Source organism: Humulus lupulus, chromosome 8 (assembly GCF_963169125.1).
Source record: "Humulus lupulus chromosome 8, drHumLupu1.1, whole genome shotgun sequence".
NCBI classification, from domain to species: Eukaryota; Viridiplantae; Streptophyta; class Magnoliopsida; order Rosales; family Cannabaceae; genus Humulus; species Humulus lupulus.
The window spans coordinates 40,405,759-40,424,247 of NC_084800.1; the positions used below are offsets into that span (position 1 = coordinate 40,405,759).

The window sequence follows — 18,489 nt, forward strand, 5'->3', positions numbered from 1 at the left end:
ACTTTTAAGACCATGAAAGTCTACAAAAAATTTATTATTATTGTTGTAAGTTTAAGTATTTTAAATTTTATAGAAGTGAGAAAAATAAATATTTACTTTAGATTATTTTTAATTTTAAAAATTTGTGCATGTATTAAATACTACTAAAAATATATGATAAATAATTAGATTGTTTGGCCTGTAGACTTTATATTAACATTTTGGTAGACTTTATATTAACATTATAGGGTTCAAATCTTTAAATTATCATTTCTATAAGTTATTTTTTTTAAAAAAATCATCCGTCCGATTTAATTAGTTTTAAAAAATTAAAAATCATGACCAAACTACGGTTTTTGGCTGATTGGTGCGGTGCGGTTTGATTCCAAACCGAGGTTTGCTGTTTATATGAACACTCTATTGGCGACTGAGTTGTACGCTCCTTTCCGCCTCTTCAAATTACGTTTCGCTCTCACTCTGACAGCTAAATGGCTAGAGATCGGAACGGTGCGATGCCGGAGAAAGATGAGAATCGTTCTGAGAGAGAAGAAGAAAGTGAAAGAAAATCTAGGAAACTACGGGAAAATTCTGTCCCTGAATCCGGAGACGATAGAAAACACAGCAAATCCAGAAGGAAAGCGCGGGAAAGTTCCGATTCTGATGGTGAAGAAGATATAAAACACGAGAAAAGCCAAAGAAGGAAGGGAAAATCGCGGAGGCGATACAGCAGCGAGGAGGACACGAGTTCGGGCTCCGAATACGAGTACACAGATTCTGAGGATATTGGTTCGGAATCGGAGTCCGAGTCTGTGTTGGAGGGTTCGGGCTCGGAGGAGAGCGAGAGTGAGAGGAGGAGGAGGAAGAGGAAGAGAGAAAAGAGGAAAAGAGAGAAAGAAGAGGAGAAAGAGCGGGGGAGGAGGAAAAAAGAGAAGGAGCGGAAGAGGAGGAGAAGAGAGAGAGAGGAAGAGAGGAAGAAGAAGGAGAAGAGAAAGAAGAAAAAGAAGGAGAAAAAGGAAAAGGGGAAGAAAGGTGCTGTGACGAATTCGTGGGGGAAGTATGGGATTATCAGAGAAACTGATATGTGGTAAGCTATTCTTTACTTCCCATTTCTTGTTTTAATTTCTCTTCGGCTACTAAGAAATTGTAGGAAGAGTAGAAAATTTAAGTGAGAACTTTGTGTCATTACTTTTTGAGATTATATAAATATCTGGGTGTTTGCATTTATCAAAATCTCAGCTTTGCAGATCATGATTTATTGCTAAAGAATTTTTTAGGGACTGAATGAAGGAAAATTATGGGTATCATGGTTATTATATTGAAGAATGTGAAAGTACTCATAAAATGGCGGATTAAAGCTAATGAATATTAAACTTATCACAGTCGCAGCTTTTGGAGCTGTGAATTACTGTCTTGTATTGTCTCACTATGCTTCTCATAATATTAATGCCACCAAATGGCATCTGCCAAAATGACGATAATAATAAAAATTGTATGATGAATATACATATTACGTAATTTTTCTTTTCTTGCTGTAGGATGAGTTATTGATTCTACTAGTACTACTAGCAAGCAGATATTCGATTATTGTCTATATACATATATATATGTATATATATGTTGACCTTACAATTATTCTAGTGATTTATTTGCCTTACGTGCATTTTGTAGGACCAAACGACCGGAGTTCACTGCTTGGTTGGCAGAGGTGAAACAGGTAATTTTACTCGCATTAGTCAAAGCCTTCTGCAAGTTTGCTTTAGTTGAATAAAAAAGAAGAACAATTTCACTTATTTTGTTGAGAATAGTTCTATAGTTATTACATGGCTGGCTCTATTTGCAGGTTAATTTGGAAAGCCTGCCCAATTGGGAAGAAAAACAGATGTTTAAAGAGTAAGCCAATGTTTCCTCATGGAAAAAATAAATGAACGTATTAATTGTAACTCGCTTATGATTGTTAATTTGATCTAGTCAAGGCACTTTCATGTCTATTTTGTGAATTCTAAAATCGCTCCACTTTATTTTGTACAGATTCATGGAAGACCACAACACAGCAACTTTTCCTTCTAAAAAGTGAGTTAATTTTGTTAGTTGGATAGCTTTCTCCATGTCCTGTTTTAAGAGGTCTTGTGGAAATTATAAATGCTTGACAAACGGTGTTTAATAGAGTTGATTAGTATCCCTTTCTTTTAAGATTGGAAGGCCTATTTCCACACAGTTGTTTCCTCCATTTTAAAGTTTAGTTTGTCATGCATTTTGCTGTTGCTGCAATATATCCCCATAATATGCGTTTCCCACATCTTTTTAATTTTTCCTGCTTTCTTTGAAGTATTGTTATGGACTGGCATCATCCAAAATAGGTTTGCAAGAATGTGATCAATTACCAATAATAATATAGATGCGTTAACCATGAAATAAATGCAAGATAATAGCTTTTAGTGTGTTTGGAGTTTTTATATCTTATTATTTGCAGCACTACTCGTAAAGCATATACAAGAATGAAATGTAGATTACTGGTTGTCTAGTGTTTAATTCAATTCTTTTGGTTGCAGGTATTATAGCCTTGATGCACATTTCAGGCACCGATTGGAAAAAGAAATGAAAAAGGGTCTCAAGAAAGTTCAGGAAAAAGAACGTACGGTGTTTAATGATGAAGAAATACGCCGGTATGCTTTTAGTTCAAGGATTGTTTTTGTTTTTTTAAGGTGATTTGTCATATCAGGGTTTCTGTTTTCTTACTGTTGTATGTGTTTGTGTTTGTTCAACTTATTGCACGAGGTTTCAGCATTTACATTATTCATGTTTTAATTGATTAGAACGATAATTTTTTTACTTTTTATTTTTTAATAATAATAATGAAAACAAACTCTTTTAAATTAAGTTGAACAATTGTATTGATTAACAATTCTTTGAGTTGCCTCTTAAGAGGAAATTACTGCGCCAAATATCATTTTCAATACATTGCATTTACATAATTCGAAAGACTTTAATCATTTAAGGTATTATGGTAGTTGGGATACAGGGTGCCTGCTGCTGAAGAAGGTTTGGGGTGAAGATTTGTTTAAGTTTGCTCAAAAAAGTTGTTTTTATATATTTTACTGTGATATTTGAAAACAAAGAAAGTAAATTTTTTGATACATTATTAAAAGTATTCATTTGAAGTAGCTCCTCTGCTATCTCTCAAGTGTTAAATTATCACTTTTTCTCATTAAGAGGAATGGGAGTTTATTAAAGGTGTGAAGAGTATGAGATAGGACAATTATGGGCCTAATTCACAATATTTTCTTCAGGCAAGAAATGATGATAGTACGTGAAAAGCAGAAAGAAGAACAGGTGGCAGCCTTGAAGCAGTCTATGCAGGGTGGAATGGTTAGTGTCTGCTGCATTGTTAATTATAGCTGAAGTTTGAATTTTTAAGCCACTAATCTATGATTTTTTGTTATGCTTTTTGCACACTATATCCCAGGCTCAAGCAATGAAAGAGCAAGCTCAACTGAGGGAGGAGATGGCTTACCATTTCAAGGTTGGAAATTTGGAGGTAATGATCGCAGACTTGAGCTGACTCCCTGTTGTTACTCCAGACTTTTTCTGGGCTTGATGCATCTTTATTTCATTGTTGCAGGCTGCAGCTGCAATTCAGAGAAGGCTGGATCCGGACGTTGCTATGTGAAGACTCATGAGATGAGTTGGGTTGTATCTATTATTGTTGTCTGCAGTGCATATTGGATTCCTACTAGTACTGCTGAACTTCTGTAAGTCCATTTGGCTGGTGAACAAGCCAATTCCAATCCCCAAGTTATGTTGTAGGAGACAAATTTTTGGCCCGGTTCCTTTTGATGATCACTGCCCATTGCTTTTGTAGATTCACTGACCTGAGTGACCTCACATTAGGAGGCTATATTAAGAGGTATACTTGGCCCTTTGTACACATTTTCTGGGTGTTTCCTGATGCAAGAGTTCTAAAACTCCAGAGCCTAAACATACTCAAAATATTCCTCTTGTGTTAAGTTAAAGCCTTGTCTGGAATATGACATCAATGTGTTTTGTGAGGTCTGTTGAATTTTGATCCTATAAATTATTTGGTTTCGGATAAATTATATGTTTATAATGGTTACACTTGTAATTTTCTTATATCTATCTATAATTTTAAACATCATGCTTAGTATATTCTGAGTCGTTGTCGTTCTGAATTTCAATGACAGATAAATGCTGATCAACATAGTAAATAAATATATTAATATATATTTAATTCTATATAAACATGAAATAAATTAAAAATGGACTATGTTGTGTGAATACAAAAGCTAAACATGTTCTGAATACAATGGTACTTTTTTACAGTTTTTTTTCTTTTTATAGAAACGTGCTTCATTAATGAAGAAAGTCACTACATAAGGATATTCTGGGGAAATTGACTGTAAATCAATAGTCCCATTAGTGTCCGTGCTCCCGGTGGGCTAAGTTATGAGCATTACAATTAAGCTGTCTGGGGACAGCACTAAAATGACTAACAAAAACTCTAGTAGACAACATAGATATTTCAGAGATAATGGCTTCAATTTCCCAAAAGGCAGCCACTCCATTGCAAGCATCAATTAATTAGTGGAATCTCCCTCAATAATGATGAACTTGCATTGGTTGTCTGTTGCTGTTGAGAGAGCCAGGAGTGCAGTAGAAGCTTCTCCCACTAAGGCAGGAGATACTGCAATTGTTTTGGAATGAGCCCAAACAAACTCCTCTGATTGAGATCGAGCCACCACTCCAAGGACCGTGTGATTTGTTCCATTAGCCACATCAAAATTGACTTTGACCCAACCATTCGCCGGAGGCAGCCACCCTTGAAGTTGGCTCTTGGTGTGCTGGGTTTCTAGAATGAGGACAACCTTATATTCTTCATAAGCAATACAAATGTCTCTCACACACTGGGCTTTATTTTGGTCAATATTGTCCGGGACCTTCAAATTCCTGCATCTCCAGATGGTATCCGTAGTAATCGAAACATAGAGGAGTAACTCAGCAACAATAACTCCCTGATTTTGTGGACTCCCTGAGTCACATCATGTGAGATAGCCATTCGCAGCAGCTGCTGATCACCTCGCTATTTGGCACAATGGTCCAAGGAGAGGCCAACCACAGAAGCCTATGCTTCGATTAGCTGGTGACTTAAGCAAGCTCTTATGATGCCATTCAATATCCATATATACTGCCCCTCCGTCTAACAAGCAGAAGCTTTTGCTCTGTTTCGATCAATGTTCAGTTTCAGACAAATCTACGAGATGACAATTACCGGTTAAACTAAATAATTGAGTAATGTGCAAATTTAATATTTTTCACACAAGTAAAGTACTGACAAATACATTGATTAATCTGTGATTTACTTACAAGAGTAAAGAAACTGATGGTTAAGAAGTAACTTTGCTCTAAATCACACTATATCACGATTTGAATTTTTTCATGATCCATTTGTTGGTATTGGCTTTTAAGAGTAATAATATGATATGACATGTATTTTAAATTATATATAAAATTAATATGATCTTATTTTACTAAACTTGATGATTTAAAGTGCATGGCACATGGTATGTATTTAAAGTGTTAGTCTATTTAATACTATTTCGAGGCTTTTGTTTTAATTTTATACCACTATTGATACTTAATTTAAAACAATTATAAATTGATACTTCTTTTTGTATAATAATAATTTAAAACAATTATAATTTATTACGTTTTATTTAAGGCAAAGAAGCACTTAAATGATTAAATCGAAACGAATATTAACTTTTTTTTTTTAATTTAAAAAATGATAAAGGATGAAGAATGGGACAACCTTATTATATCACATTTACATAATAAGGTTAATTTCTTCTTATGCAAAGTAGGAAATCACTATTGATCTTGTGTAAGGTGCCCTACCTAAGTATCTACTAAGAACTCAACTTAGTGAAATATTTTTGACCCTGGGTAGAAATTCTCTCAGCAAAATCATATTTTACAAAGTTGACTGAGGAAATTTAAACTGAAAAAAATCATAAAGACAATAACAAAATGATGAGATAATAGGATGATACGATTAGATAACACAATAAGATAAAATGATTTATTTTATTAAATTTAAAATTAATGTGCCAAGAGAGTTAAAGCCCTCTCAACTTTTTTTTTTATAATTATCTTATTATTTTTATCAAGTGAAATTTCAAAAAAAAAAAACATGTCTTTTAATCCTATAAAATTAATATATATTTAGGTTCCTCAATTTAAATTTTTTAGCCGTGTGTCTCCTTCCAAATACAGCCAAAGAAATAGTATTTATTCTTGCACTTGTGTTCTTTGATTTTATTTACTTAATTAATGGTTTAATTTGAGTATGCATTTTTAAATTAAAGGCACATGTTAACATGTTAATTATTATTAGATTTTTTTTAAGATATTAGTTGTCTCACAGACACAGTCACAGTCACAGATCATTCATAGTGCCACCTAATCACAGCCATTTAGCCAATAGGCCATTATTGGAATCGCAATTCCATTTTCCTCATTTTATATTTAATTATTATATTATTTTTAATGTCGTTTGTTTAAAAGTTTATTTTCTATACTAATTTTAGTTAACATAGGAAATAAGTAAAAGTAGATTTTTAATTTAAACGCAGACATAAATAGACTGAAGGAAAAGCTAATAAAGGCAGTAAATTTGATATAATTCCTCAAAAGGCTCACAGCTTTCCTTCCCCCACAGCCACAGCGACACCCACAGCCGGAGGTGGATCTGTGAGGCTCGTATTATATTTGGGGTTGATTTCGGATTCCAATCCGTTGTGGGAAATGGGGGCAGAAAGCACCTCCGGCAGCGGTGGCCTTCACAGCACCAATAATTGTGTCGAAACCGAAGTGGTTTTGAATATCTATGATCTTACACCCGTTAACAGTTACACCTATTGGTTCGGTTTTGGTATTTTCCACTCGGGTATTCAAGGTCTCTCACGTTTTCTCCTTTTCTTTCACAATTATATTTATTCATTCTTTCTATTGTTTGCTTTAAATGGATTTTGATGTTTTATGTGTTTTTCTGATCTGGGTTCTGCTGTATTTTTAGTTTTAATTTTTCCGGTGGGTTTCTTGAGAAACACTCTTGTGCATAATCTGTTTCTCCTTTCTTGTTATTGTTACTTTTATGCGTGCTCTTAGTAATCTTGAATATGCATTTGTATCTGGGATTAGAATGTTTTAAGTTTTTTTTTTTTTTTTTTGTGTTTCAACGTTGAATCATTCTTACTTTTCTATTTATATATTCGTTTGAAGTGTAAACTTTAATCGTGTACCTTGGTGTGACTCCTAAAATTTGTGAAGTTAACACACGGATGATGATAATTGAACTAAAATTAGCATACTTTTAAAGGTGAAAGTTTGAATTTCATTATTGGCACAAGTTGCTCTTTTTTGACTTGAAAAAGATACCAACTTGTGAATATAGTACAAGGTAAATCTGGGCACTTTTTTTTTTTTTCAAGAAAAACAACTTCACAAACTACTTAAAAAATGTCTGCCACATGGGGCAGATCCCCTAGATGAAATTGTCCATTCAACAAATTAGACCTTGACCACTTAGCTATAGAGTCATATTTCAAATTACAGCCTCTAGGAATATAGTAAACCTTACAATAATCAAAAGATCTAACACAGTTTAAAGCCTCAAACAAAATGTGGTTCAAAGACCAATCCGGAGAGTCCCCTTCTTCATTCAGAAAATCCACAAGAAGCTTGCAGTCACTAACAACCTGCAATCTAGACAACTTCCTGTTTTTTCCTAATTGGCAAGCTTGAATCAGAGCTTTTGCTTCTGCTTCAAGAGCACATGAGGCCTGAAAGGAATGGCCATAAATCAGTGGATCCTCCCAAGCCGGTGATTCAAACAAAATGATTCTTGAGCCAGCCCAGTTGTTTCTGTAGGAAGCATCCACACAAGCTGTATCCATGTTCCTGATATTTGGTTTCTGTCCTTGACAAGGACCTTTGCTTGTGCCATCTTCACTGTGATCATTCTCCAGAGTCGATTGAAACTACTGAAAGTCAGAGAGAGTTTTTGCAATCACTTTGTATATGTCAACAGACCCTCCATTAAAACACATGTCATTCGTCACTGACCAAATATTCTCAAAGACACAAGCTGCAAAAGGCAGAATTCCTTTGAAATTAGCTCTAGAATCTTGCTCCGTTAACCATTCAATTAGTTTGAGACCTGAATCCACATCTATTGCATCACTTCTAATGCCCCAAGGAGAAGCTAACCAAATAGCTCTAGTTGCAGGACAATGTTTGAAGAGATGAATAATTGATTCCTCAGCATTATTGCATAAGATGCAGCTGGCTTTTATTGAGCTAGGATGCAGAAATTTTAGCTTTTCAACAGATGGCAGAGCATCATTTGCTATGCGCCACATCATTAGTTTGTCTCTCAATAGATTTGCAAGACCACATCTTGTTCCACACCTCCATTTTCTCATTGAATCTCATCTCTTGATCCACATAAGATGCACTCTTTTTATTGAACTTGCCATTTTTTTGTAGCAGTCCAAATGCACTTATCCTCCAATGGCAATGGAAGAACTTTAATGCTAGCTATCAACAAAGCAATTTGAGGCTGAAAAAGATGGCAGGGTAGTGACTGATTCCAATTCCGAGTACCTGGCAGTATCAACTCACTCACCATCTTGAAATTGTAAGCTTCCTGTGATAGTACTACTGGATTCCTATGAGATTGCAGAGAATAATCCTCAAGCTGAGGCACCCACGGATGATACCAAATAGAAATTGATATTCCTGATCCAACCTGAAAAAGGCACCCCTTAAGCATCAACCCTCTAGTATGAATTATAGATCTCCAAATAGAAGATCTAGAACTAGTATCCTGAGTTTCCCAAAAGGAGTTATTTCTGCAGTATTTACGCAGCAGCATCTGCACCCAAGGTTTATTAGTTTTAGAAGCCACGAACCAAGATAATTTAGCTATGAGAGCTCTATTTGCATCCTCAAATCTTCTGAACCCCAGACCACCACTAGACTTAGGTTGACACAAGTAATCCCAAGATTCGAGCGATAAAAACCGCTCCTTGTCAGAGCCTCCAACCCACCAAAACTTTCGCATCATATCATAGCATCCATCTGACGACAGGTTTTTTGGGAATTTCATAGGCAGCCATGGTGTAATTAGGAAGAGCCATAGCGACCGATTTGATAAGCGTAGTTCTACCAGCCCTTGATAATAACTTATGACGCTATCCTTCCAGGGAAACTCTCAACTTGTCCTTTAAGAAATCAAAATCTGCACATCTTTGTCTTGTCAAAACGATAGGGCTGCCCAAATAGAGGTCCATCTTTTTGAGTTCTTTCATCCGCATCTTCTCCAAAAGTCATTCCTGAGATCTTCTATTCATGTTAGGAGAAAAAAACATAGAAGATTTACTTAAATTAATCTTCTGCCAGACCAAGTTTCATATTTCGGGAAGATTGCTTGCAAAGTTTCCAACTCCATGGTATTTGCTCTACAGAAGAAAAAATTGTCATATGCAAACGTCAAATGCCATACCGCCTCATTGTTAGCAGAAATTTTAACCCCATGAATCAAATCTCTTCTCTTCGCTTGCGTCAATAATTTGGAAAGAACCTCACTACATAGGAGAAAAAGAAAAGGTGACATAGTGTCTCCTTGCCTGTGACCTCTGCTGGGAGTGATTGCTTTGAGAGGGAAACCATTGAGTAAAACCGAGTAGGAATCCGAAGAGACACAAAACATAATAAGGTTGACTGCTCTATCATGAAAACCATTCGCAATCAAGACTCTTCTAAGAAACTTCCATTCAATCCGATCATATGCTTTGCTCATGTTAGTCTTTATCGCCATTAAACCACCACTGCCTCTCTTTTGATTGTATGCATGACTTCCTGTCCCAAAATAGAGCATTCCCCGTCCATCTACCAGGGATGAAAGCAGCTTGATAGGGACCAACAATTCTATCTATAATCCATCATAACCTGTTAGACAGAATTTTAGCCAGAATCTTGCATTTAATAGATTACTACTAAAGTTTAGTTTTTGAGAAACCAATATTTATTTTAGATGAATTTAGTTAGGTAAATCAGCAGTTAATGTTATATGGCCTATTGTGAAGGAGGTAAATATATATATAGATAAATTGTAAAAAATCGGAACCAGTTTTGCTCTGATGCATTCATATTGGTTTGCATTTTGGTCCACGGGTATATACTATATAGACTATACAGAGGGCGTGTTATCAAAATTAAATGAAATTTAGGATAACCGTTTTGCTTCTTCAAGAGGCATTTTCACAGGAGATGTTTCTTTCTTGACTCTGCTCTTTGAAGAACGGACTCATTAGAAGTTTATCGATTTCAGAATTCCTTTGGGTTTCTTTCATTTAATTTCTTTTTATGTATAAAGTTTTGGTGTTTATAGTCTCTCTGAATGTGTGTATGAACAGTCCATGGTAAGGAGTATGGTTTTGGAGCCCATGACTTCCCAGCTAGTGGAGTTTTTGAAGTGGAACCAAAGAGCTGTCCAGGTTTTATTTACCGAAATTCTCTCTCCCTGGGTTCCACAAACCTTCCACACTCTGAATTCCGGACATTTATTGAGGGTGTTGCTTCAGAGTATCATGGGGATACCTATCATCTTATCTCCAAGAATTGCAACCATTTCACAGATGACATTTCGTGGAGGTTGACAGGAAAAAGGATCCCAGGCTGGGTGAATCGGCTTGCTCGACTAGGTAATAAAGAGCTTTTACTATCACTAATAATTCATCTGCGTGAAATTTTGTTCTATGCTGGACCATAATGCTTTGTAGCTGAACTTCTTATAATCTCTTGTAGCCATTAATTCATAGGTTTGTTATGAACTGATAAAAAAAATTAATTTGTTGGTGAACAAAGTTCTAATTTAATCAAATCACCAATGAGATGAATTTGTTTTATTGTTTCTACAAGGATCCATATAGTTATACAATGGGTGATTCTCTCCCAGGCCTTGTTTAGGTTGGCTGCATGTTCTTTCACAATACCATGTTTGAGAAATAATCTCTCGTTAGTTGACATGTCTTCAAGGGAAATGATACAAGGAGTCGATTGGTTTATTTTCTTGGTGAATTCCCTCGCCCTTCTACCATGCCTCTTAAAAATCATATTCAATTGTATTTTCTTTGCATATTCGACTCTAATAATATTTCTCCTTCATGAATAAAAAATATATGAATTCATCAGATTCATTATGTTATTACTAAGACTGCCTTTTATGCTTTTGTTTATAAAATCTCAGGTGCTTTATGCAGTTGCCTGCTACCTGAAAGCCTTCAAGTAACTACAGTTAAACAATTGCCAGAATACCACGAAGTGTCTGGTGAGTTAACCCTTTCACTTTTTTCACACACATGTAGTTAGATATCTAGTTTGACGACAGTTCTAGCATTACCTTGAGTACCCTAATGTGTTGATTTTCTGGGTTTATTATTTTCAGAAGATGATGGTAGTGAGTCTCCATCAAGTACCCCCCGTGAGTCAACAGAAATCGATGATGATCAAGAGAAGCGCCTGCTTTCACCATTGGAGGGAACTGGGGATGTGTCTTTTGTTAAAGAGGGTCACAGACTCACAGGTGAAATGTAATGCTGTTTAGGAAGTTGGCATCGATACTGACAAACTACTCCTGAAATGCAATACCCCTTTAGGCCCTTTCCTTTCTTTGTTTAGGGTAATGGCTACTACATGGATGAAAAAGTGCTTGCCCCCATTTTAGAAAGTAACTCTTCTCTTTGAATTTGTATTTGTTACCTGCGTGCATAATCGTTTATTTGTAGTAGTTTTGTTTTTTTCACTTCTACTCGAAAGAAAAAAAAATCAAGTCATCCATGTTTTTTCAGCCCACACCCCCCCTTTTTTTTTGTCATTCATTTATTTATTTTTACCAAGAAAATTCTGGACTAGATTGTATCATTGATTGCTGTTGAGGTTCTTGTATGTGGATATTATTGGAAGTTGAAATGATGCATTCATCTTTCTCATTCTTTGAAATGAATTCTGGTTTGGAAAAGAAGTGGAAGTCATTCAAATGCAGATTATTTATTCTGGTTTGGTAAATCTGTCTGTCCTTGTCAGCATGCTACAGTATATAACTAAATCGGTGAAGTATATGGTTATCTTCATTATTTATTTATGGCATAGGAATTGTAAACTTCCACTGCCTTAGCAATTTAAATATTTTGATTTTACATAGCCGGCAAATATTGGAGCTTCGGTAAACTTAACATTGTGAACTATATATTAATCAAGAACGAAAAAAGTGAACTATTTTGCTTTCATGGCCATCTCACAACTGACCATGAAGAGAAAATGAGTAAAATTTACCGAGCTGCCACATGGTACAACACTATATTAGTTGAAGGTGCATGATAGGAGAGTGGCACAAATTATGTTATATAAATATAAATATATATATTTATATAATTATACAGCAATTCCAAATTAGCCAAGCTCGTTATGCAGAGTAGATATTGAGTTCCACTAACGGAGCCTTCCAAGGATTATCAAAACTCCTCACTTCATAGGCAAATAGGGCTAGTAGAGTATTTCTTTTCGCAGTTTTAAGTTTCGTTTTTCTCTTTTTGGTGGCAACACAATACTGAAATCCAAACAACCCTTTTATGAGAGGATTCATTAGTACAAACCATCAAATATGGTTCTATCCAAGTGCGAAAAAAAGTCAAATAACATCAAGTTATAAATAGACCAATGTGAAAAAAGTAGACCGATGTCAAATGTAAAAAAAGTCCACATTGCATCCAATACCACTTGTAGTGATTCCATTGTTGCCATCCAAATATTTCCCCGTACCATTTTTCTGCTGTGTCTTCAGATTTCCGCACAATGCTATTCATGAACCACTACCCTCAAGGCTCAACTTTGAATTCAGCCAAGCACAGACCTCATCCATCTCTTCTGGAATAGTATAATGGCCAAGTCTGCACAATCAAAGAAAGAGTTCCATTACACACTCAGTAAAAACAAAATAACAGTGATAAAATTGTCTATATTTCTTAAATGAGAAGGCTTCATATTCTTCTCCTAGCTGGTCAAAGTACACGTAATATGTTGTCGAGATAAAACTATAGCATACCCAGAATACGATCTGAATGTGACGTCTTGAAATCCAGTTGAATTCAAAACCTGTGAAGATTTCTCCCCGAATTTGTAGATGACCACATCATCAACTGCAAAAATTATGCCAGGGCTGAAGCTAAAGGTGAAAATAAATCATAATATATACATTCATTTTATATGGGCACGGACCACTACAATAACATTATGGCAGATTTAATTATAGTTTCCACTCTTTTATTTTTTCGGTCCAGTCACTTGAGGTTGTTTAAAACCTTCTACTGCAAGTCAATCACAGCATGGTATTGATTGTGGACATTTTCCATAAATCAGCATAAACAAATGGCTGACATTCCTATCTTACTGCACTTCCAATGAAATTTATTCGAAGTCCTCAGTTACCAAAAAAAACAAAATGTAATACAAAATTTAAATCAGCTTCCTCTCAAGGTAAAGGTACATAAATCATTCCTATGAATCTATTTAATACAGACTCAAAAATGCAGACTACATAGGTATTAGATGCTTTCATACTTCTAACTTAAAACATGATCATTTTCACAAATAGCTCATGATCTTATCAAGAATATGAAAAGCACTATCCATGAAACTAAAGTATCAAAACTAATACAAAAAATCCATAAATTGTAGTCTATGAAACTCTAAAATGGTACGAGACAAAAAATAACATGAGACATGTCATGACCATATAATTAGCTTAGTGGAAGCACAACTAAAGAGAGATGGTAGATGCAGTAAAAGGATCTCCTAATGACGTATCAAGTACTTAGTTTCAAACCTTATTGGCTGACTATATTTGTCTTTGGAAAACAAAATACTCAGCCCACATAGTTTCCAAAATTTGTGGCCATCAAACAAGAAATAGCCATTTTACTTAAGCTATGCAGTTTATCAGCCATCTCAATTTACTTTCAGTCTCTCAACAAATAGAAGTGCAAAAGTTAATCATAACAAGGTTGTAACATGTTTGAATCAAGCATATATGAATTTATTGCTCCATTGAATGAAAAAATCACACACACACACAATATGCATATAAGAAATCATAGTGTATACCTTTCCCATGACACAACAAAATGGGCAAGGATGTAGCACGCCTTGTGGCTTCCTCCACCCCTTCTATCTTGCTACGTAACACCCTGATAAAGAATGAAACTTATAATTACAGAGCAGATCCATTAAAAAATGAATAAAACAGGGTCAACTATAAAAAGGAGAAATCATACTTGGCGCATGGAAGCCATCCACTTAAGCCGACAACTGCACTTAGATTAACTGTGTAAGGGTTATCATTCCCATACTTTCCAGCAGTAAAGCAGGTTGCAGAGTATAGGGCGGTAGCAGCACCCATACTGAAACCCCCCACTCCAAGTTTAACTATAAAATAAAGAGCATCAGTGAAAGCTAATATCTATATCATGAAAACAACCTTCTCTAAAAAATTAAAATAGAAGGGGATTACTCTATTTCACTCTCTCTCTCTACACACCCACTCGACTGCTCACGTGTATATGTGTGTGTATATTTATATAAGAGGAAAGCTGAATTAATCATATCATATCAGCATTCATCAACCAAAAGTGGAAATGCAAATGCTGTGAGAAACAACTTTGTTACATCAAACATGGATTGAATACACCAAGTATTTGATTTTTTATTATGTAAAAACTGTAATGTTACACGATGCTACAAGGACATGTGGAAACTAGCCGAATTCAGAATACCTTTTGTATAGACATGTGGAAACTAGCCGTATTCGGAATACCTTTTGTATGCAGAATATATGTAATGCGATGCAAAACGAATGCAAGAAGAAACTCACTGTCAGCGGGCTCATTTGACAGCAAATTTGCAACATGTGATGCAGCAGCATCCAAACCCTGTAAATCATCAGGAGCATCTTCTGAAAGGTCTCCCACATCAAACCCTGATAAAATTACAGCATCCAAAAAGATGAATAAGGTCCTACAGCCAAGCAAACCTACTCCATACAACCGAGATTATTATTTTTATTACAGTTATTTTCTTTGACTGCCAATTAAAAGAGACATCTTAACTTAGTCTTTCTTCTTTTAATACGTCATTGCCCTAATGGTTATTATTAAGATAATTATATTCAGGCCTCTATGTGCAAATAGACTTACAAGCAGTGGAAGGAAAGCCACCAAACACAGAGATTGGTTGAGTAGGAGCAGTTGGGCATATCCATTTAATCTGCATCATATTATTTATGTCATATTTTTAGCATATCTATGATGACATATATGGACTTCTAAATCATTAGAATTAAAAGAAAGAGACACAAATGAGTGCTACAGCTACTTCATATCCTTACATTTGGTAGAGGAAGGGTCTCCAAAAGCTGGGACCAACTGCCACAAAGAAAAATTAAAGCTTAAATGAAAATTTGTAACTTCATTCATTATGGTCCAGAAAAAAGTAAGTCAGCATATTGTGTATATTCATTAGAAATGTATGATGGGGAAGGGGAGGGAGGGATTTGAGAAATTATAAACGAAACAAGTTTTTTGCTTATTCAACATCTTTACTATAGACTGATTGTATAAACAACCATTAAAGGGAAAGAAGAAAAATACATTTTATGACTGATGGAAGTAATACCTTGAGCCATTATCGCCGAGACCATGTAACCAAACTACAGTGGCCTGATGTCTACCTTTGGGTCTGACTACATAGGTCCGTCCAAATTCAAATGCTCTTCTAGCAGTTCTAGCACCTGTAAACAAAATCCAAACAAATTGAATGGAAAATGATACAAGCAAAAAGAACAGACACAAATTGAAAATATCCAGTTTGACACAAATTTCAAGAAAGAAAATCCAGACACCCAAATGGGAAGGAAGGAAACCTATAGGTTTTCATTCAATATGAAGAAGGAAAAAAAAAGGACAAACAGTAAGCAGTAAGAGCTCAAAACTAATCAGTATTATACAAGTTACAACTGAAAAAAAAAAAAGGACAAGCAGTAAGCAGTAAGAGCTCAAAACTAATCAGTATTATACAAGTGACAACTGAAAAAAAAAATTAACTAACCAGAACCCACAGAAGGGCCAGTAAAGCTCATATTATCCCCCAACAAAAATATCACTGAGAATAGCACAGATCCTGCAACAACAACAAAATGTAAATGTAGATTTGTTATCTACACCAATTTTTAGACCAAATCAGAGTTCTTCTAAAAGAGGGACTTGGTTGTTTGAGCAACCCAGAAAAGCTAGGAGACCCTCTCTAGATTGCCCCAAGTTGAGACATTAGGGAGATGGCAAAAGAAAGATGCAAATATATTTAGATCACATCTCTGTTTAGGGAGTTGGGTGAGTGAATAGTCCGGTGTTCATGTAAGGAAAAATAAAAATCAATTTCCAGGCTGTGCTAAGTTGCCAACACCAAAAAATGCTCACTTCTTATGCTTTAGACACTTTGCAAACAATAAAGCCAAGATAAAATTATACTCAACCTAGATCACATTTTCCACATTCTCTTACTACTTTAAAAAGAAAAACAAAATGTAATCCAACAAAAGAACATACACTAAAAATGAGACAAAAAAGACACCCATTTGGAATTTCTCCGACATGATAACTCCACAGTCCACACAATTTATAAGGAAATAATATAAATTTTAACATATAACCAACAAGAGTCTATGAGATTTCCACGCAGTACGACAATATTATTCAATATAAAAAAAACCCCACAACTAGAGTTGGACTAGCTACCCCGTCCCAACCCTCGACGAAAAATCAAAACTATTCACTACCATTTGACATAATTCACATAATATACAATTATTCCATAATATTAATTAAAAATAATATAACAAAGCCCATTGAAAATCAGAAGCAATGCTTCTTTCCATTTAAAAAATTTAGGCCCTTGAACAATAAAATAATAATAATAAAAAAACACGAAATCTGAGACAAAATCGAAACATTGTACTAAAGTAGTAACGATGAATAGGAAAGAGGGATCAAAGTTGTGGTACACATGTACAAACCTGGAATTGGAGTGGAGAGTGGAGACGAAGCAAGGTTTATCTATGCCCAACCCAACCAAACAAAGCAACGGTCTCTCTCTCTCTCTCTCTCTCTCTCCCTTCTCCTTGAGTTCACACACAGTTAAAGAGACTCAGCTAGAATAGAATGGAACAGAATATAGACCCAGTTATAAGTTGTAAGTTATAAGTTAGCGATTGTCGTTTTCTTAGTGTTTTTGTTGTTCAGACTATCCCAAATGCTACATTACGGCCCAGCCGGATCTTATCCAGCGATATGCTCCTACAACTCGATCAATTATGGGCCCTTTGATTTAGAATAAGATCCAGCTGGGCCCTTAGATTTCAGAATAATATCAATCTGTTCTCAGACAAAATAATTCAAAATAAAGGAATTTTCTATTAGCTTTTAGAGGTTCATGCCACGTGTCAGTACTGCGATGTGTTGGTGAGAAATATGGTTCCAAACTCAGGCAGTTATAAATAAAAATTTGTAATGTCTCTTCTTAAGAATTTTGGTTTTTCACACTAATAAAAGTTGTTGACATACAGAAATGTCATTATGGAAAATGATTAGAATTCCATGTTTGATATGGTGAATGCTCATAAACGCAAGAAATTTATGTGGTCTGGTCTGGTATGTTGTTTGGCATAGCTTTAAAAGAGCTTTTGGGGTCTCAAAGTAACTTTCAAGTGTGTTTGGATGATACATTAAAAGAGCTTCTTTAATTTAGAAGAGCTTTCTAGAGAAGTAATGACTCATCAGCTTTTCTAGGAAGGACTTCTAAAAAAACACGGGAAGCTATTTTATTGTTTTAATGAAACTTTCATAATTCTTATTTTACCCATTTTTTTATGAAAGAAAAAATTTAAATTACATCATCATCCTTAATTATATATTACGATATATTACACACATCTTTCATTCATCTCACAATGAAAACCTAGCAGCCATTTTTATAAAAAAAACCAGTAGTCATTTCTTCATCAAGAAAAAATTGAAGGTTAGTAATTTCTTTGATCTATTTTGTCTAGTTTCTTCATGAAGAATATAATATAATTTTCTCTACTTTTCATTTATGTAACAGTCATTTTCAAAATAATCTCACTCATTTTTTGATCAACAAAAATTCAAGGTTAGTAATTTTTTTATTTATATTTTCTGCTAATCGTATTCAAAGTTCTTATTAAACTACGATTGTTTTTTTTACAAATCGTTTTTAAGTTTAAATTTTAAACAAATCGTATCTTTTATTATTTGTTTAATTTTTTTATTTTATAAATAGAAATTAATTTCATAACCATATTTAGAT

General features: G+C 34.8%; 3 protein-coding genes across 4 annotated transcripts; 2 read left to right on the plus strand and 1 right to left on the minus strand.

Annotated features, from left to right (window-relative positions):
• The first annotated feature begins 329 nt into the window (after positions 1-329).
• LOC133796928 (DEAD-box ATP-dependent RNA helicase 42) lies at positions 330-4,152 on the plus strand. 2 transcript variants are annotated; one of them, XR_009875546.1, is made up of 9 exons: positions 330-1,063; positions 1,648-1,693; positions 1,820-1,869; positions 2,008-2,049; positions 2,529-2,642; positions 3,267-3,345; positions 3,443-3,514; positions 3,599-3,728; positions 3,839-4,152. XR_009875546.1 is itself a non-coding variant. In XM_062234632.1 (8 exons), exons 1-8 carry the CDS (start codon positions 468-470, stop codon positions 3,644-3,646), a joined length of 1,047 nt encoding a protein of 348 aa, XP_062090616.1. In that variant the 5' UTR covers positions 330-467; the 3' UTR covers positions 3,647-4,152. The 2 variants fall into 2 exon arrangements, 1 of the variants encoding a protein (XP_062090616.1); XM_062234632.1 differs by having other exon boundaries at positions 3,599-4,152.
• Positions 4,153-6,665: 2,513 nt separating this feature from the next.
• LOC133796930 (deSI-like protein At4g17486) lies at positions 6,666-12,079 on the plus strand. The gene is made up of 4 exons (XM_062234634.1): positions 6,666-6,949; positions 10,473-10,760; positions 11,306-11,386; positions 11,504-12,079. Exons 1-4 carry the CDS (start codon positions 6,799-6,801, stop codon positions 11,650-11,652), a joined length of 669 nt encoding a protein of 222 aa, XP_062090618.1. The 5' UTR covers positions 6,666-6,798; the 3' UTR covers positions 11,653-12,079.
• Positions 12,080-12,665: 586 nt separating this feature from the next.
• Positions 12,666-17,391, minus strand: LOC133796929 (uncharacterized). The gene is made up of 10 exons (XM_062234633.1): positions 17,180-17,391; positions 16,216-16,287; positions 15,784-15,898; positions 15,497-15,533; positions 15,306-15,375; positions 14,984-15,088; positions 14,388-14,538; positions 14,218-14,300; positions 13,160-13,253; positions 12,666-13,004 (listed from the first exon to the last, which is right to left on the minus strand). Exons 2-10 carry the CDS (start codon positions 16,244-16,246, stop codon positions 12,917-12,919), a joined length of 774 nt encoding a protein of 257 aa, XP_062090617.1. The 5' UTR covers positions 16,247-16,287; positions 17,180-17,391; the 3' UTR covers positions 12,666-12,916.
• Between the last annotated feature and the right edge of the window lie 1,098 nt (positions 17,392-18,489).

What these genes read in the sequence shown, in the direction of transcription:
- LOC133796928 (XM_062234632.1), top strand. Translation starts at nt 468, where the DNA reads ATGGCTAGAGATCGGAACGGTGCGATGCCGGAGAAAGATGAGAATCGT. An exon ending in GGTTGGCAGAGGTGAAACAG is followed by an intron (nt 1,694 to 1,819) that starts GTAATTTTACTC and finishes CTCTATTTGCAG; the next exon opens with GTTAATTTGGAAAGCCTGCC. An exon ending in GAAAAACAGATGTTTAAAGA is followed by an intron (nt 1,870 to 2,007) that starts GTAAGCCAATGT and finishes TATTTTGTACAG; the next exon opens with ATTCATGGAAGACCACAACA.
- LOC133796930 (XM_062234634.1), top strand. Translation starts at nt 6,799, where the DNA reads ATGGGGGCAGAAAGCACCTCCGGCAGCGGTGGCCTTCACAGCACCAAT. An exon ending in TTTCCACTCGGGTATTCAAG is followed by an intron (nt 6,950 to 10,472) that starts GTCTCTCACGTT and finishes GTGTATGAACAG; the next exon opens with TCCATGGTAAGGAGTATGGT. An exon ending in GAATCGGCTTGCTCGACTAG is followed by an intron (nt 10,761 to 11,305) that starts GTAATAAAGAGC and finishes ATAAAATCTCAG; the next exon opens with GTGCTTTATGCAGTTGCCTG.
- LOC133796929 (XM_062234633.1), bottom strand. Translation starts at nt 16,246, where the DNA reads ATGAGCTTTACTGGCCCTTCTGTGGGTTCTG. An exon ending in GTCAAATGAGCCCGCTGACA is followed by an intron (nt 14,539 to 14,983) that starts GTGAGTTTCTTC and finishes TTTATTTTATAG; the next exon opens with TTAAACTTGGAGTGGGGGGT. An exon ending in TTTGTTGTGTCATGGGAAAG is followed by an intron (nt 13,254 to 14,217) that starts GTATACACTATG and finishes TAATTTTTGCAG; the next exon opens with TTGATGATGTGGTCATCTAC.